This window comes from Aythya marila, assembly GCF_965140915.1.
Source record: "Aythya marila genome assembly, chromosome: 25".
Classification (NCBI taxonomy): domain Eukaryota; kingdom Metazoa; phylum Chordata; class Aves; order Anseriformes; family Anatidae; genus Aythya; species Aythya marila.
Window position 1 is genome coordinate 5,118,456 of NC_139066.1, and position 14,862 is coordinate 5,133,317.

A 14,862-nucleotide genomic window follows, 5' to 3' on the forward strand; every position below is an offset into this window, starting at 1 on the left:
ATCTTGCTTCTTGGGGGGGTGGGGAGAAAAAAAACAAAAGCATGCCGACGCTGTGATGCTCTTTATTGGCATCCGACCGATACACAAGGATAGCTACCCACCGAGCCGGCCCCGCGCCCTGCCAGCCCCCGTGCAGGATCCCTCCCACCTCATGCTGCTCGCACCCCTCCCGGCACCCCCACAAACTCCTTCTACAACGGCAAATCGTTCGCCACAAACCTCTAATAAATCGGCGTTGGTATCACAGGGGGAGTGGGGGAACAAGTGGAGAAAACACACGGTCTTTGTACAACAGAAACATTAGAAAAGGACACAAAACGTACCGACGAGCATTAACTTTGGCTTGTTTTCCCTCCTTTTTTTTTTTTCTTTTTTTTTAAAGTTATTATTATTATTATTAGTTTTCCTGCAACCAGGGATTTGAGGCGTCCTGCGGCTTCTCTTTGGATGCTGAGTTTGTCTCCGTTTCCTCGGCCGCGAGGCTCGGTCGAAGGGCGAGGAAAGGACCCTTTGCTATGGCAATAGAAACCTGAGACCATGGCAATATTGTCCTGAAGAAAAGTGATTTGCATCTGGCACGGTGCATCCCGGGTGGCTCGGCCAGGCTCACCCGGGCAGGTTTTTGAGGAGGAGTTGGCAGAACCCAGCGCAGGCGCTCGCTTCGAGTCGCTTCACCAAAAGAAGGGACCGAGGGAAACCACATCACGGTAACCAACGCTTGAGTTCATCCCAAAGCATCCCTGGGGATGGCTCAGTCTGGAAGGAGCTGGCACCCCAGCTGGAGGCTTGCAAGCCAAAGTCAAATTTGGGGTGTTTTCCTTGGATTTCAGTGCTCTTGGTGCACAGCTGCTTTGCGGCAGGGCAGGAGGCGCTCAACATCCCAGCCTGATCCAAACGCAGCCCGGGCATTTTTATCTTCCAAAACCCAGGGAGCAAAGTTTCCAAAAGCTTTTATGGGATCGGGTGTTGAGTTTCCACCAATGTTGGCTCCAGGCCCCCTCGCGGGATCCCAGAATGGGCGAATTGGGCAGGGACCTCTGGGCCCATCTCTCCAAGCCCTGCTCCAGCAGGACCACCCGGAGCAGGGCACCCAGGACCGTGTCCAGGCGGCTTTTGGAGCTTTCCAAGGATGGAGACCAGTTCCAGTGCTCCGTCACCCCCACAGTCCAGCATTACCTCCTGATCTTCAGGCAGAAGCAGGCTGCAGGGTACCGAGCTCTCCACCAGGATCAGCCAAACCCCTCGGTGTCCCCAAGCTCCTCGCAGACCCCCTGCAGTGGTTTTTGGAGCGAGCACGCGCGCGTTTCCCCACTTCTCCATCGAGTCTTTAAGGCCAGAGGCGAGGTGGGAACGAGGACAGGGCTGCAAGAAGAGGAAAGCTCAGCCTGCAGGTGGGAAGCCAGGAGCGAGCAGCCCGGGGTGGCTGAGCAGAGGGTTTGGGGTGGGCACCATCACCCCATCACATGTAGAAACATCGAGCATTAGTAAAACAAGGCGGAATTATTTACAAGTCTTGCTTAGCTCTTCGAAGAGGGAAGGAAAATCTCCTCCTGCGCTCGGTGAGGTTTCTGGCTGAAGCAGGAGGCTAAAGGGGAAGGCTGGAGGCTCAGCCGTACCCGGCTCCTGCGCGGTGTGAGCTCACCTTGCAGTCCTTGCTCTGCAAAAAAAAACCTCCAGGCGAGGGAGATGGCAAAGCTGCCCCGTTTTGGGGGACATCCTCCAGGGCTGTGCTGGCCGGCGGCAGCTCAAAAGGAGCCCTGGGCGCTCACCTGGCAGCTGCTCCTTCTGCAGCCTCACTGAGTGCCAGGAGGGGAGGGTTGATGTGTGAGCTAGAAGGGTTGGGACCCCAGTGCCACCAGTCCGGGACAAGTACAGGCCCAGTATGGGGTCTTGAGGAGGAGCTGCCCCCCCCGGTTGCCAGCCTTGTGCAAGGGGGACAGTGCAATTGCACCAGGGTGGCTTTGCTCCTGGGGCGTGCAGCGCGGGGATGCCGGGATTCGTGCCGAGGGGAGGATGAGCAAAGCCCTTTTGTCGTGTTCCCGCTGCAGGCAGGCACTTTTGTCAGCCCTTTAGACTTTTGGGGTCCCCCCCCGTGGAGCTCCAGCACGCCCGGCACTGGCACAAGGGTGGTGGCACCCAGACACCTGCTCCCCTTTTGGGGCTGTCCCCAGCATTTGGTGGCTGCTCCCCACCCAGGCCAAAAGCTGCCGGCCCCGGGGAGCGCACCCCAAATTTCACAGTGTAGGTTGGGCTGCTGGAAGCTGAGTCCTTTTCCCCAGCCCACCCCCCAGTCGCACAGCCCAGCTTAGGGACCAGCCCCCTCCCCAAATCCCGCTGCAGCGGCTCCGCTTCGCTGTGCCCATCCCAGCCCTGCCCTTTGCTCGCGGTTTGGGGGAAGAGGGTGAATTTCAGGGCGGCGGAGGGGAGAGGAAGAGAACAGCAGCATGGGGCGAGGAGAAAGGGCAGGAGGGAGAGACCCGGAGCCCTGAGGAGGACGGGGAAGGGGCTGGAAGAAGAGAGAAGAGGAGAGACCTGAGAGTGGTGCTCATCCCTGCGCTCGCCCAGCCGCCCTCGAGGATGCTCCGGCAGCAGGCGTGGAGCGGGACCGAGCCCGGCTGGGTCAGGGGCTGCCGGGGGGGCTCGGTGGTGGGAGGGGGCGATACCGAAACCAGGAGCTCAGTGCATAGAGGGCCGTAAAACTGGGGGGCCCCAGGAGCCCTCGCTTCCTTCCCACCCTCCTCTCCGGGGGTCTCGGTGCCAGGGAGTGGAGAGGCGAGGGGGCGGCCGGGCACGGGGCCCCCGGCGGCACCTCTCCCCCCCGGGCCGCCCTTCAGACGGGCGAGGTGGCGGTGGACTCGCTGTACAAGCTCTCGGCGATGTCCCCGCGCTGGATTTTCCGCAGGGCCACCAGGAGGGCGTCCAGGGTGGCCGTCTCCTTGGAGGACCAGTCGGCCAGGAGGGCGCGGGCGGGCGATTCCTCCCGCGTGAAGGAGTCAATGAGGTCCTCTTTGTAGCCCAGCTCCCCGGCCAGCTGCCTCCACGTCTCCTCGGCCGAGCTGCTCAGCAGCTTCTCCACCTCCTCCTGCTTGCCCGGCGGCAGGTTGGCGTACAGGCTCCCGTCTCCCTTGGGGGCTGCGAAGGGTGAAGGGGGGTTAAGGCGCTGGGACGCGGTGCCCCCACCCGCCCCGTGGTCCCCAGCTCGCCCTACCTGGCCCCTGCGTGCCCTGGCTGTTTGGCTGCTGGTCGTGCAGGCTCTGGCTGTCCACCGAGATGCCGCTGTCGCTGTGCAGCTTCTCCCCCTCCGGGGAGGGTGTCTGGTTCACCGGGCGGTTGTTGGCCCCTTGCTTGTTCTGCTTGCAGCTGTTCCACCTGCACGGAGAGGAGCAGGGGGGCACTGTCCCATCCCATCCCATCCTATCCCGACCCCTGGGGCAGCATCCCCTGCGTGGCACCCCTGGCTTTGGGAGCGGCTTCGTTGCCTTGTCCCCTGCTCGGAACCGTTTTCCCAAGCAGTGTTTCCCCCGTAACCTCTGGCTCAACCCCTCCGCCAGCTGGATCAGGTTAAAGCAGCACCGAGTGCCTCTGCTTTTGCAGCTGCCCAGCTCCTGAGCATTGCAAGGGTGCGGGACGGGGCTCCCTCCTGCACAGCCCCGCTGCAGAAAGGCAGCTGCCGGGCGGTTTGCACGCGTGTGCGCACATGGAGCTGCGTGCGGGTCCCCACGTGCAGCGCTGTGCCCACGTGAAGGCGCAGCTGGGGCTTCGGCTGGGTGCACGCACCCACGTTGCCGCCTTCTCGTGGGTGGTGCACGTGGGGCTCGGTGCCCTCTGGGGCTGGAACGGGGCCACTGGGGGGGCTGGGGACACGGCAGGGACCGGGGCACACGTGGGGCGCACGAGCTGCAGGCTCGCATCTGGGCAGCACGTGTGGGGCCGGGTGGCTGCGTGAGCCTGGGCTGAGGTCCTGGTGGGGAGAAGATGCTGGGGGGACCCCTCAGGGTGCCTCCAGCCCAGGGGGGTGCATGGGGAGCAGCCGAGCCAGCCCTGACCTGCACGGGGCCAGGTGCACACCCAGGGATGAGCCGCTGAGTGTGATCGGCCACGACGGCTGCCCGCGGCGTGCCAGAGCGAGCGGGGGGATGAGCGGGGGGGTGTTTGTGTTGGGGGTGGCAGGGGAGCACGGCTTGCACCCCCAGCCTGCTGCGATCGCCCTTTTCCATCTCCTCAGCTGCCTTATTTCTCGTGCATTTCTTGGCAATCCAGCTCCTGCCCACCCACCCTGCTCCCCTCCCTCATTTCGTGGCGCTGTCGGTGACTGCTCCAAACGCAGGACCTCCAAGGGGGGTGGGCACGGGCTGCTCCCCCCATCCAACTCCCCCTTTTTCCAACACACCCCCAGGGCTCTGCCCTGCTTCTCTACCTTTTGAAGGCGATGTAAGCCACCAGCCCCACCACCACGGCCGCCAGGATGGAGCAGTAGACGGGGATGAGGTTGTCGGCGGTGCCGCGGCTCACGACGGGCTGCGAGCTGCCCATGACGGTGGTGCCGGTGTCTGCCAGGGTGCTGGCCATGGCCTCGGTGTTGAAGGGGTCCCTGGTGACGGGTTCGGGGCTCTCGGAGCCCGCCAGGGACGGGGTGTGTGTTGTCCAGCGAGGGTGGAGGTCTGCCAGGAGGGGAAAAAACAAAGGGAAGGGTCAGCCACGTACCCGGCGGTGACTTGTAGCAGCTCTGGCACAGCCCCTTGTCCCCAAGCTTGTCCTTGCAAGCCAACCTGGGCCCCCAGTCCCTCTGGACCCCGAGACAAGCCAAAGCTGTCTCCTCTTCCGAAAGGCTGATGGTGCCTGGTCTTGGCTGGGCTGCTTGGACACGACTTTGAAGGTTTTCCTGTCCCAGCACGGCTTTGCTCAAGCCATTCAGCAAGGGACAAACCACGTATCTGTGCGTCCCCGTTGCCTGTCGGCATCCAGCCTCGCACAAGCAGGGTTTGTTTATCCCCACTGAGGTTTTGCTCCAGCCCTGGCACTGGGATGGAAGAGGAGCTCTGCCCCCAGACATGCAAACCTGCTGGCTGAGCCCCGGGCTCCTGTCGCTGATCCCAGAGAGCTGCTATGGGGCTCAGTCCCCAGGCTGCAGCCCCAGATGCCTCCCACCTACAGCACATCTGCACCGAGACCTGCCTAAGGCAAAGCAGCTGCCTCTGCAGCTCGCAAGGAGCCGGGTCTGCCTGGCTTCATCTGCTGCCCGCAGCCTGGATTCACCCCCCCAGGGGGGAGCAGAAAGGGGGAATCCTCGGCTTGTCCCCTTCCCCTGGCCCCTGCCTGCTGGGTGCGCCCCGCCAGCCCAGCCCCTATCTGGGAGTGACCCCGTTCCCACCCATACATCCACACCCAGCAGATGGATGTGCCTCATCTTGCACTGGGAAGAGCTCTCACCTGCGTGCCCAACCCCCCCGCAGAGCCTGCCTCCCCCCAGACCTGCCCCTGCCCCTCTCCAGGGCCTTTCCCCGTGCCCGTGGGCAGCCTCCAGGCGAGCTCTGCAGGGCTGTGTCCCCTCTGTGCCACACCGGGGCTGTGCCACGTCCCCGGCCACCCAGTGCCCCAGGCACTTTGCAAGCTCGAGGCTGGAGCAAGCCCCAACCAACCCCTCCTGGGCACAGCCCAATTCCTGCTCCCTGCTGCACCAGCCCCTGCGCAACTGCAGGCAAACAACCAGCCCCGGTGCAATCCCCAGCCCGGCGGTTCCACCTCTGCTCGTGCACCCCGAGCTCTCCAGCACCACGACAGCACGGGGGACGCCTCCCCCTGCCCGCTGGCTGTCCCCAGGGGGGGAAGAAAGGGGTCTCCCAGTGCTGGCAGCCCCCCGTGCCGACCCTCCCAGCCGTGGCCCCCATCCGGATCCCGCTGCCTTTTGGGAGCAACGCTTCGGTGGCCACCACGGCCGTATCCGGCGGGGCCCCGCTGGCAGCTAACAAAGCTCACCCTGTGCTCCTTGACTTATGGCTCCATTTACTCGACCCTTCCAAGGGATCAGCCAAAGGGAGCTGCGCTGGCTGCCGCCTCGTGCTGTGAATCAGCGGCGTGCGGGACAAAGCCCCTTTTTCTAAGCCACTGGGCTCAGGGCAGGAACCGTGCTGCTGTTGCCAAAAGCAGCCGGGGCAGCCCCGGTGCCAGCCTAAACCCCCCACAAAAACAGCCCCACTGGGATACGGGGACTGTGCATGGCATGGGGCAGCACGGCCAGGCTGCTCTGCTGAATGATGCTGCGCACCAAACCCTCCCGGGCTGTGGGGCTGGCTGCTCCCCAGCTCTTTCTGAGGGCAGCAGCAGTTAATTCCCATTGAAAACCCATCGGCTGCCAGATTTCCTTTTGACGAAGGCTCTGGTGGCAGCGAAAGCAACATCCGAGGCTGCCGGACCTCTTGGCTGAGCATTTGCAAGGGGGCTGAAGGCTCGCAGCAAGCGCTGGCTCCTTAGGAAGCTGCGTACTGCGATGCCCAAGGGGTGGGGATCTCAGCTGGACACGGGGTCCTCTCTTCTCCTCCACCCCCAGGGCCCTGCACCCACCTCCCCATTGCTGCGGTGCAACGGGAAACCGAGGCACGGGGCACTGCAGATGGCTGTGAGACACCACGAGAGCCAGCGAGCCCTGCTCCCCCCTCAAAAGCCAGCGGTACCTCTGCATTCGGCGTCGGAGGTGGCCGTGCACTCCTTCACCATCACCTCGTTCTCCTCGCAGATGGTGCAGGGCAGGCAGGGGTCCACGAAGTTGGCCTCATCCGAGAAGGTGCCCTCGGGGCACTCCTCGCACACCGTGTCCTGCGAGTCCCTGCAGGGGAACATGAGGCCGAAGCCCACCTCGCAGACCCGGCACTCCTTGCAGCTCCCGCTCAGCTCGTCCTGGTAGTAGCCGTAGGCGCAGCGGCACACGGCGTCGTCCGACTCCACGCAGGGCGCCGACATGCTCTGCAGCCCCACGCACTGCGTGCACGGCTTGCACGGCTCCGTGGCGCTCACCGTGTCCGAGTAGGTCACGCCTGGGAAGGAGGGGGCAAAAAGGGGGTGAGCGGTGGGTCACTGGGGTGTCCCCGTCCCCGCTGGCCACTCTGCGCCCCGGCGGTGGCTTTGCTGCAGCCCCCAGCTCCCAGCCCCATCCTGCTGGGGGAGCTGGGTTTGTGCAGGGGTTGCAGGCTGGGACTGGCGCTTTTCATCGTTTTCCTCCTCCTCTGAGACATGGGGAGAGTTTGCCCCACTGCAGCCCCCCCAAAACCACCGGTCCCCTTCCAGCCCCTGGCAACTTTGTGGCCTCCCCCTGCCTGTTCTCTTCCCGTTAACAGCAAATCCCTTTTTGCAGCAATTCCTTGTGCTGAGGAGGGTGTGCAGCCCCTAACTCGGGTCCTTGGAGCTCCTGCAGCCTGCAGAGATCTCGCTGCTGTCCCCATCGCACCCATCCCAGCCATGCCCATGTCCTTGGTGCCCGTGTCCCAGAGCGAGCGTCCCTGTGCGCGGCCAGGGCACCGTCCCCATTTCCGACCTGCGGACGGTCCCCATGGCCCACACTGGCACCGACAGACATCGCATCCCCAAAGCTTTCCCCTCTGCATCCTGCCCGGGAGGTCCCTGTGGACATCTCTGCCCCGTGTCCCCCCCCTTTGGCCTTGTGCTCCCCACCGGGGAGGCCAGGGAATGTGGGAGGTGATGCAAACAGGAGGTTACAACACTAATTGCTGACTCTCCTCTGACCCCGGGGCTCCTTGCTCTCCAGTTTCACCCCGCAGGGCTGACTCTGCCGTGTAAATCAATACCCTCCCGAAGCCCGACGAGCCCCCCCCCGCGTCCCCTCCTTCCCCTGCACGGTCCCCAAGGTGTTTGAGGTTATTTTTAGCCCAGCGAGCCAGGATCAGTGCCCGTCCTGGAGGGCACAGTCGCTCTCTCTCCATCACGCTCTTTGCAGTGGTTTCCCCGTAGCCTACGCTGCTGAAACACAGGGGAAAGTCCAATCCCTCATCCCCTACGTGGAGAAGGTGTTGGGGAATGATGTGAAATCCCTCAGGAAGGCAAACCAGCCACCTCTCCATCCTTAATCAGGAGCTGGGGATTTCCTCTGGAAGCTCCCAGGGCTGCGCGCCCGCCCTGCACCGGCCAAACCTTCCCCGTGGCCTCCCGGCACCTTCGGTGGCCTCCAGCTTCTTGTGGTGGCCAAGAAGCTGGCAGGAGGAGCTGCTCTGGTGCCTCTTTTATAACATTTTCAGGACAGAGGGGAAGGAAGAGCCCTGAAGTGACGGTGACGGGCAGGGGAAGCTCCCCGGCTGCACCCCAAGGACAGGGGCACCGAGCCAGCACCGGGATGTCCCCGGGGCTCCCCAAACCCATTCCTTCTCCTTCAGGAACGGGGTCCTCTGCACCAACCACCTCACAATTATGCCACACATCGCCGTGTCATGCCCAAACCGTGCCAAAAGCAGTGGATTCAGCTAATGGCAGGGGGGCCTGGGGTGGGCGAGCAGCCCCTGCCCGGCCGAGCGGAGGCAGAGCCGCGCTGGGTCGGCTGCTGGCGTGCGCAGCTCCCATTAACCTGGCCTCGTCCCTCGCATTATTCTGAATTATTGATAGGCACCATTAGAGCGGGGAAGTGGCCAGGAAAGGCATACGGCTGAGTGGGCACATTTTCAGTGGCAGCAAAGGTATCGGAGCTGAGCAATTACAGCTGAGATTCAGCCGGGGCCCCCCTCCCTCCCGCAGCGATGGAGGCTGGTGAAGAGGGATAAATAAATCATGAGGCAGCCTCTGGGGGGGTGGGGGGGGGCAGCGAGGGAGGGAGAGAATAAAAATTATAATAAAAAAGCAAGTGGCCGTTTGGGCTGCTGCAGGAACCGCTGCCTTCAGGCTTTGACGGGGGTGCTGCTTTGATAGGAGCAAAAGTCTTTGGGAAACGATTTGGCCGGTGGGTCGGGAAGCTGTCCAAGGAGAAGCCTCGGAGGCAGCCTGGGGTGGAGGTGAGGATTTTCGTGCCCCTGTTCCCCGTAGCCTGTTTTTTCTGCCTGTTCCGGCAGCTGGGGGAATTCTGCAGGGTAGGGGCTGCCCACGCAGTGACCCTTGGAGCCGGTGGGAGCCCAGGCTGGGGGAGAAGGGTGGAAGCAGCTCCCAAAGGATCCCATCCCCATCCCAGCACAGGCTGGTGATGGGTTTGCAGGTCTCCTCTCCACCCCCAGCAATCCCCCCCTAGGCTCAGAGGGCAACTGGGGACCTTTCAGCACCTAGCACCCCCAGCACCCATCCATCACCCCCAACTCAGCAGCTCCCAGCTGATGAATTTTGGGGCTCAGCCCCTGCTGCATCGACAACAAACGCCTGCAGCTGGGAGTATAAAGCAGGACGGCTGGCAGGGAGGTTATCTCCCATTTTCTTTGTGGTTTTGGGGTTTGTTTGCTCTTCCCAGTTGATGCAATGAGGGACCAGGCTGTCCCCTTGCTGCCCAGCGGGGCGGTGGGGGCCTGATCCTGCCCTGGGATTTACACCGGGCGCTTGGGTGAGTGAGGAGAGCACTGGGGTGTGGATGCTCCCAACTGGGATGTGTGAGGGCTGTGGGGGCACTGAGGCACGGAGGGGTGCCTTTTTATCTCCATGCTTTCCAGCTCAGCTCCCTGACCCTCCAGAGCTGGTGCCAGAGGTTAATCCTGCTGGGGTGCAAACCGGAGCAGCAGCACTCACGTACAGCCCCCAGCACCCGTGCCCTGGCTCACGCACCCAGGCCGTGGGCTCTCCGTAACCTCTGCACCCACCGTCCTCCGGGGAGGGTGGAAACTCCCTTCCACCCCCAGTTCCCAGAAAGAAGGTGGGAAGGAAGCCATCCCCGGCCTGGAAACGGAGGGGTTTTGTGTGAGGCGTTCCCATCGGGAGCATCTCTGGGACACGAAGCAGCCCTGGCCGTGCCCTCTGGGTTTGCAGCCCTGGAGCCAGAGGCAGCGAGCCCGCCCCAAGGTTGCAGCGGGTGGGTTGCAGCCTCCCCGGCTGCTCGGAGGGCGAGCGCCCTTCATCGATTTTGCAGGAAGGCAGAGGTATTTTTAGCCCTGCCCTGATGCTGCTCTGTGCCGGTGCCGCTCTGGTTATGGGGTTTCTCCTCTTATAGGGCTTCTCCCCCTCCGGTCTCTGCCTCTTTCACTCCCCCCATGGCCGTGCTCTGCCCCTTCCCCCCCTCAAACCACATCCCCGGAGCGCTCTGGGCTTGGCTGGCACAGATTCCCCTACAAAGACTTGTCCCCAGCTCTTCAAAGGCTTTGCAGCAGTAAATTTGAAGGGCAGGTTGCTTACGCCTACCATGGCGTTGTTTAAACACCAAGAGTTGGGCCACTTCGTCTGTACGCATTTACCCAGCTCGCCAGCACAAACCTGAGCGACATTTACGAAGTGTTTGACATAGGCAATGTGCCTGGGGCTGGCCAGCTGAAAACTGTCCCCCCCCTGCTGTATCAGGAGCCTGTGTGATTTGCTTCTCCCTCCCCCAGCTTTATTTTGCAGCCTTTACAAGGTAAAACCAGCAGTGGTACAGGTGGCTCGCTGGGAGACCGCGGTGTGGGCAGGTTTTGGAGGGCAGTGCTGGGGGGGAGCTGGGGGACAGCGCCCTGGAAGGGGACCTGCAAACGTGCCTGGCACCAGCAGGTCCTGGAACGGGGCAGTTGTTGGATCTGGGGTTGGGATTTGCTGGGCAGATGGCTGAAGGATTGGGGGAAAATCCTGGAAGAAATCCTGCCATTTGGGCGCGTTTGTGCAGGAGTTGGGCACCGGGAGGCTGCAGCGAGCGGCACGAAGTGCATCCACACAACTCTCCCAAGGGGATGCGCACGGGGAGGACCCCGGTGCCTGCTGGTGGTCCCCGAAGCCCCCCCCTGTGCCCAACACCCTCGGTGGGGGGGGAGCAGGTACTCACTGTCCAGGCAGGGCTCGCAGACGGTCTGGTTGACCCCGCAGGGCTGCACCACCCCCTCGCCCAGGTTGCAGGCTTTGCAGCACTCCCCGCTCGTGGTGTACATCTTGGTGAAGCACTTGTCCTTGGAGCCCCAGGCGGGTCCCTGGGGGAGAAAACAGAGCTGGGAGGTGACTCTCGGCACCAAGATTCCCCCTGCAAGGGTGGGCAGAGAAACGCGTGGCATCCAGGCAGGGTTGTGCCATGGGGTGGACACCCGATGTCTGGGAGAAAGGGGAACCGTGTACTAAATGCAGGGCTCGGGAGAAAGGGGAGTTAAATGGTTTTCCTAGGCAAAACTCACTCATTTGGAAAGCCCCTCGAAGTGTTACTGATGGAGGCGATGAGAGCCTGGGGCTGGTGGACGTGATGAGGGAAGCAGGGTAATGGCACTGCGTGTTCTCATCTCTCACCTGCTCCCCCCCACCCCCTGAGGATGTTTTGCCGTCCCAAAAGGCTCAGCCCTGCCCTGCCTGGTGGGCAGCAGGGCATTGCCCCCAGCCGGGCTGCAGGGAGCCCTGCCAGCCCCCATGGGAGGGTTTGGAGAGCTGGGGTCCCCGCTCCGCACCATGCTCTTGCTGAATATCGTGATTGGAAATCAGCCCCCACGATGGAAATGAAGACTTTAAAAGGAGCCCAGAGAGCTTCAGCCGCCTAATGGGAGTGAGTGGATTTGCTTATAAAACCTGTCATCACACATGGAAGCAATAAAAGTGCCATGAGCGGTGCGGTTTGGAGCACATGCACTTTGCAGCGGGGAGCAGCGCTGGCCGGGCTGTGGGTTGGCCCCGCCATCCCTCCGCCATCAGCCTGAGCCTGGTTTTGGGGGGAAAAAACTCAACGGGAGCCTGGAGGAGCTCCCCCTCCCTGCGTCCCCAAGCATCTGGATGCCTTGCCAGCCACTTGGCCGCCTCTCTTCTTCGCACAATGCGGCGTTATGAACTCACGGGTGCATCATCCGGCATCATCCGGCCCGGCCTGAGACAATGGAGCGCCAATTATAGGCAGCTGAATGACAAAGTGCTCCAATTACCCTGCGCTGGAAAGCATGCGCTCTCCTGGCTGGCGCTGCTTCGCCAGCCTGACCTGGCACCGGGCCCCGGCTGCACGGGCGAGAGAGGGTTTGGCATGGGGGGCACTTCCAGCGCCCCCAAATACCAGCTGGGGGGGTGAGAAAGGGGCTGGATTTGCAGCAGGGACTGAGCCAGGCAGCAGGGTTGTGCCCCGCTGCTTGCAGCGACTCAGGCGGGGCGCAGGGCTGGAGCTCACCCTGCTGCTCCCTCTGCAACGATCCCCCCCCACGCTCGGGCAGGTTTCTGCTCCCCGCAGCGGCGGCTGGGAAGGAGGGAAGCATCCCAACGTGCCTGGCTATAAATAGTGCTGGGAAGGCTGGGGCCAGCAGCTGGGGCCAGCAGCAGCCAGCTCTCCCACGCCGCCCGCGCCCGAGGCAGCTGCGAGCAGCCCCGCGGGGCCAGGACCCGGCTGCGTCGTTTCCTCCGTGCGAAGACCCCGAGCCCCGACAGCTTCCCCCTGCTCTCCTCAGGCTGCTGAGGGACACCCTGTGCTTCCCCCTCCCCGCTGCCAGGTCCTACCCTCGGCGCTTCTAAATGGTGTGGAAAATGCAACTTCCAGTCCCAGGTGCAGCGCCCGCCCCCACCTTCCCCGCCTGCATTTCCCTTTCAGCTCCATCTCAAGCACTGAAACATTCGTAAAGATTAACACGCTTATGAGGGGGGGCACATGGTCTGCATTAGCCCGCTGAAATGTGCATGTTATTAACACAACTCCTGTTGACAAAGCCACAGGTATTAACACTATAAAGCATCTTGACAGCTGGGCCGAGGAGGGGGGACGCGCAGAGGGTGCGAGCAACACCTTTGTGAGCTTTTAATTGCTTTCTGAGTTGTTCCTGTGCGTTTCTCTCCCCAAGCAGACGCCGCCAGTTGAGGAGATGGCCTTGGAGGAAGAGCTACGTGGAGTGATTTGTGCGAGGCACCATTATCTCCCCAGCCCTGGCACAGAAAACCGCGTTGCGCCGGAGCGGGGAACGGCGGCGACGCTGCAGCTGGAGATGGGCCCAGTGGCAAGCCTGGATCCGAACCGCCTGCGAGCCTGACAGACGGGCTCTGCATTTTTTGGCTATGCACCCTGTCTAGAAAAGGCCAAACCCCTGGCTCCGAGCACTCCCCAAAGTTTGGGCAGCACGGAGAGCCATGTCGGAGCTCGCCGGGTCCGGCCAGCCCTCGGCACGGCAGGACGGGCAGGGCTCTGCCTCCTCCCCTGCTGAGCTCCCGTCCCAGCAGCACAGGTAACAAGCCATGAAATTGGGGTTCTTGGGGTTTGGGGCGACCCTGGGGCTGTGGCCACAGCTGTGGGAGCACCTCTAGACCTGTCCCGGTGAGGGATTGGAGGGGCAGTGGGGTTCCCCCTCCCCAGCTCTGATGCGGGGCTGGGTGGGCTCGGCAGGTGCAATCCTCGGGGACGCATCCAGCCCTGACCTGGAGAGGTGGCTGCAAGGTTTGGGGGACCCCCAAGCCCTGCCTGGCTGCAGGAGGCTGCCTCAGGAGGGAGGAATTTCCCAGGGTTGAAATCATTTGAACCAGTTTGGCTGGGCTTGCATCTTGCTTTCTCTGCCACGGGTCCTGGGGAGCTCATCCAGCCCGGCCCCCACCCCACGGGTGTCCAAGGGAAGGGGACCCCCTGGCACAGAGCCCCCAGCCCCGCTCTCCTCCTCGGTCTCTGAATGAAACCACTGAGGCATGAGGCTTAACATCTGCCCAAAAGGTGTCCTGCTGCCTGCCGAGCCCTCCAGGACACCCCCCTCCCATCAAATCCTCCCGCAGCAAAAGCCGCGTTTCTGCCCCAGGTAGCTCCGTCTGTCCTGTGCGCCCAGTCCGTGTGTCCCTCTCTGGGGGTCCCCCTCTTCCCTGTCCCCCCCAGGCTCTGAAGTTTTGTCTGTGGCACGGGCTGAGGCTGTGCCTGTCCGGGGGGGCTCACGCTGCGGGGAGGAAAGCTTTGCCCTTCCTACAGGGCACTGAATTTGGAGCTGGGCAGGTTTGGGGGAAGGTTTGGGGCCATGGGGTTCAGGAGATGAAGGCACAGGGGTGGGGCTGCTCCTCCCCACACCACCACCACCCTTTTTCCCGGGAGAAAAGGGATGGCAGAGCCCAGCTCGGCGCTAGCGGGACGCGAGGGGCTGCACAAACCATCCCGGCGGGGTCCCCATCCCCACCCACCTCCCCGCTCCCCTCCCTCTGCGCCCAGCCGCGCTCTGCTTGCCCACCCGGGGGACCCTCCAGCCCGGCTGCCCGGTGCCTCCGGGACCCTCCAGCCCTCTACATTTGCCCTCCCCGCCTTCCACTTGCCCGGTACCCCCGGGACCCTCCAAATAAAAGGCTGGAGAGCCCCGGGGGCGCAGCGCCGGGGTACCCCGGCTCCTCTCCATCCCCCCTCCGCCTTGTGCCTGCGGGACCCGGGGACCCCCCGCGCTCCTTCCCCGGTCCCTCCAGGGCTCCGGGTCCCCCGGGCACCTGCCAGGAGCCCTCCCCGCCTCCCGGCCCGGCACTCACCGCCGGCAGCAGGAGCAGCAGCAGCGGCAGGAGCCCGGCCATGGTGCGCGGGGGTCGCCTCGCATCCCCCGAGCAGCGGGTGCGCGGCCGGGCTGCCCTCCCTCTGCCGCCCGCCGCCTCGGCAGCACCAGAAAAGGGCTGCAAGTCCCTCCTCCTCCTCCTCCTCCTCTCCGCCCCCGGAGCATCACGGCGAGCAGCAGAGCCAGCACCCTCCTCTGTCGGCACACAAAGCCCGGACCCCCCCCCTCCACCTCCTCGCCCCCGCAAGAACCCGCCGCCCTCCCACAAAGCGCTTTTGGGGTGCGCGCCCCCCAGCCCCTCCGGTGTTTGTGTCCG

The 14,862-nt window shown here is 63.5% G+C and overlaps 1 protein-coding gene across 1 annotated transcript; it reads right to left on the minus strand.

The window, feature by feature from the left end:
• Positions 1-165: 165 nt before the first annotated feature.
• On the minus strand, positions 166-14,612 carry NGFR (nerve growth factor receptor). Its single transcript, XM_082778776.1, has 6 exons — positions 14,527-14,612; positions 10,922-11,063; positions 6,672-7,031; positions 4,418-4,661; positions 3,209-3,369; positions 166-3,132 (listed from the first exon to the last, which is right to left on the minus strand). Exons 1-6 carry the CDS (start codon positions 14,566-14,568, stop codon positions 2,831-2,833), a joined length of 1,251 nt encoding a protein of 416 aa, XP_082634902.1. The 5' UTR covers positions 14,569-14,612; the 3' UTR covers positions 166-2,830.
• Between the last annotated feature and the right edge of the window lie 250 nt (positions 14,613-14,862).

What these genes read in the sequence shown, in the direction of transcription:
- NGFR (XM_082778776.1), bottom strand. Translation starts at nt 14,568, where the DNA reads ATGGCCGGGCTCCTGCCGCTGCTGCTGCTCCTGCTGCCGGCG. An exon ending in CTCCGACGCCGAATGCAGAG is followed by an intron (nt 4,662 to 6,671) that starts GTACCGCTGGCT and finishes CCCTCCTGGCAG; the next exon opens with ACCTCCACCCTCGCTGGACA. An exon ending in CCAGGGCACGCAGGGGCCAG is followed by an intron (nt 3,133 to 3,208) that starts GTAGGGCGAGCT and finishes CACCCTTCGCAG; the next exon opens with CCCCCAAGGGAGACGGGAGC.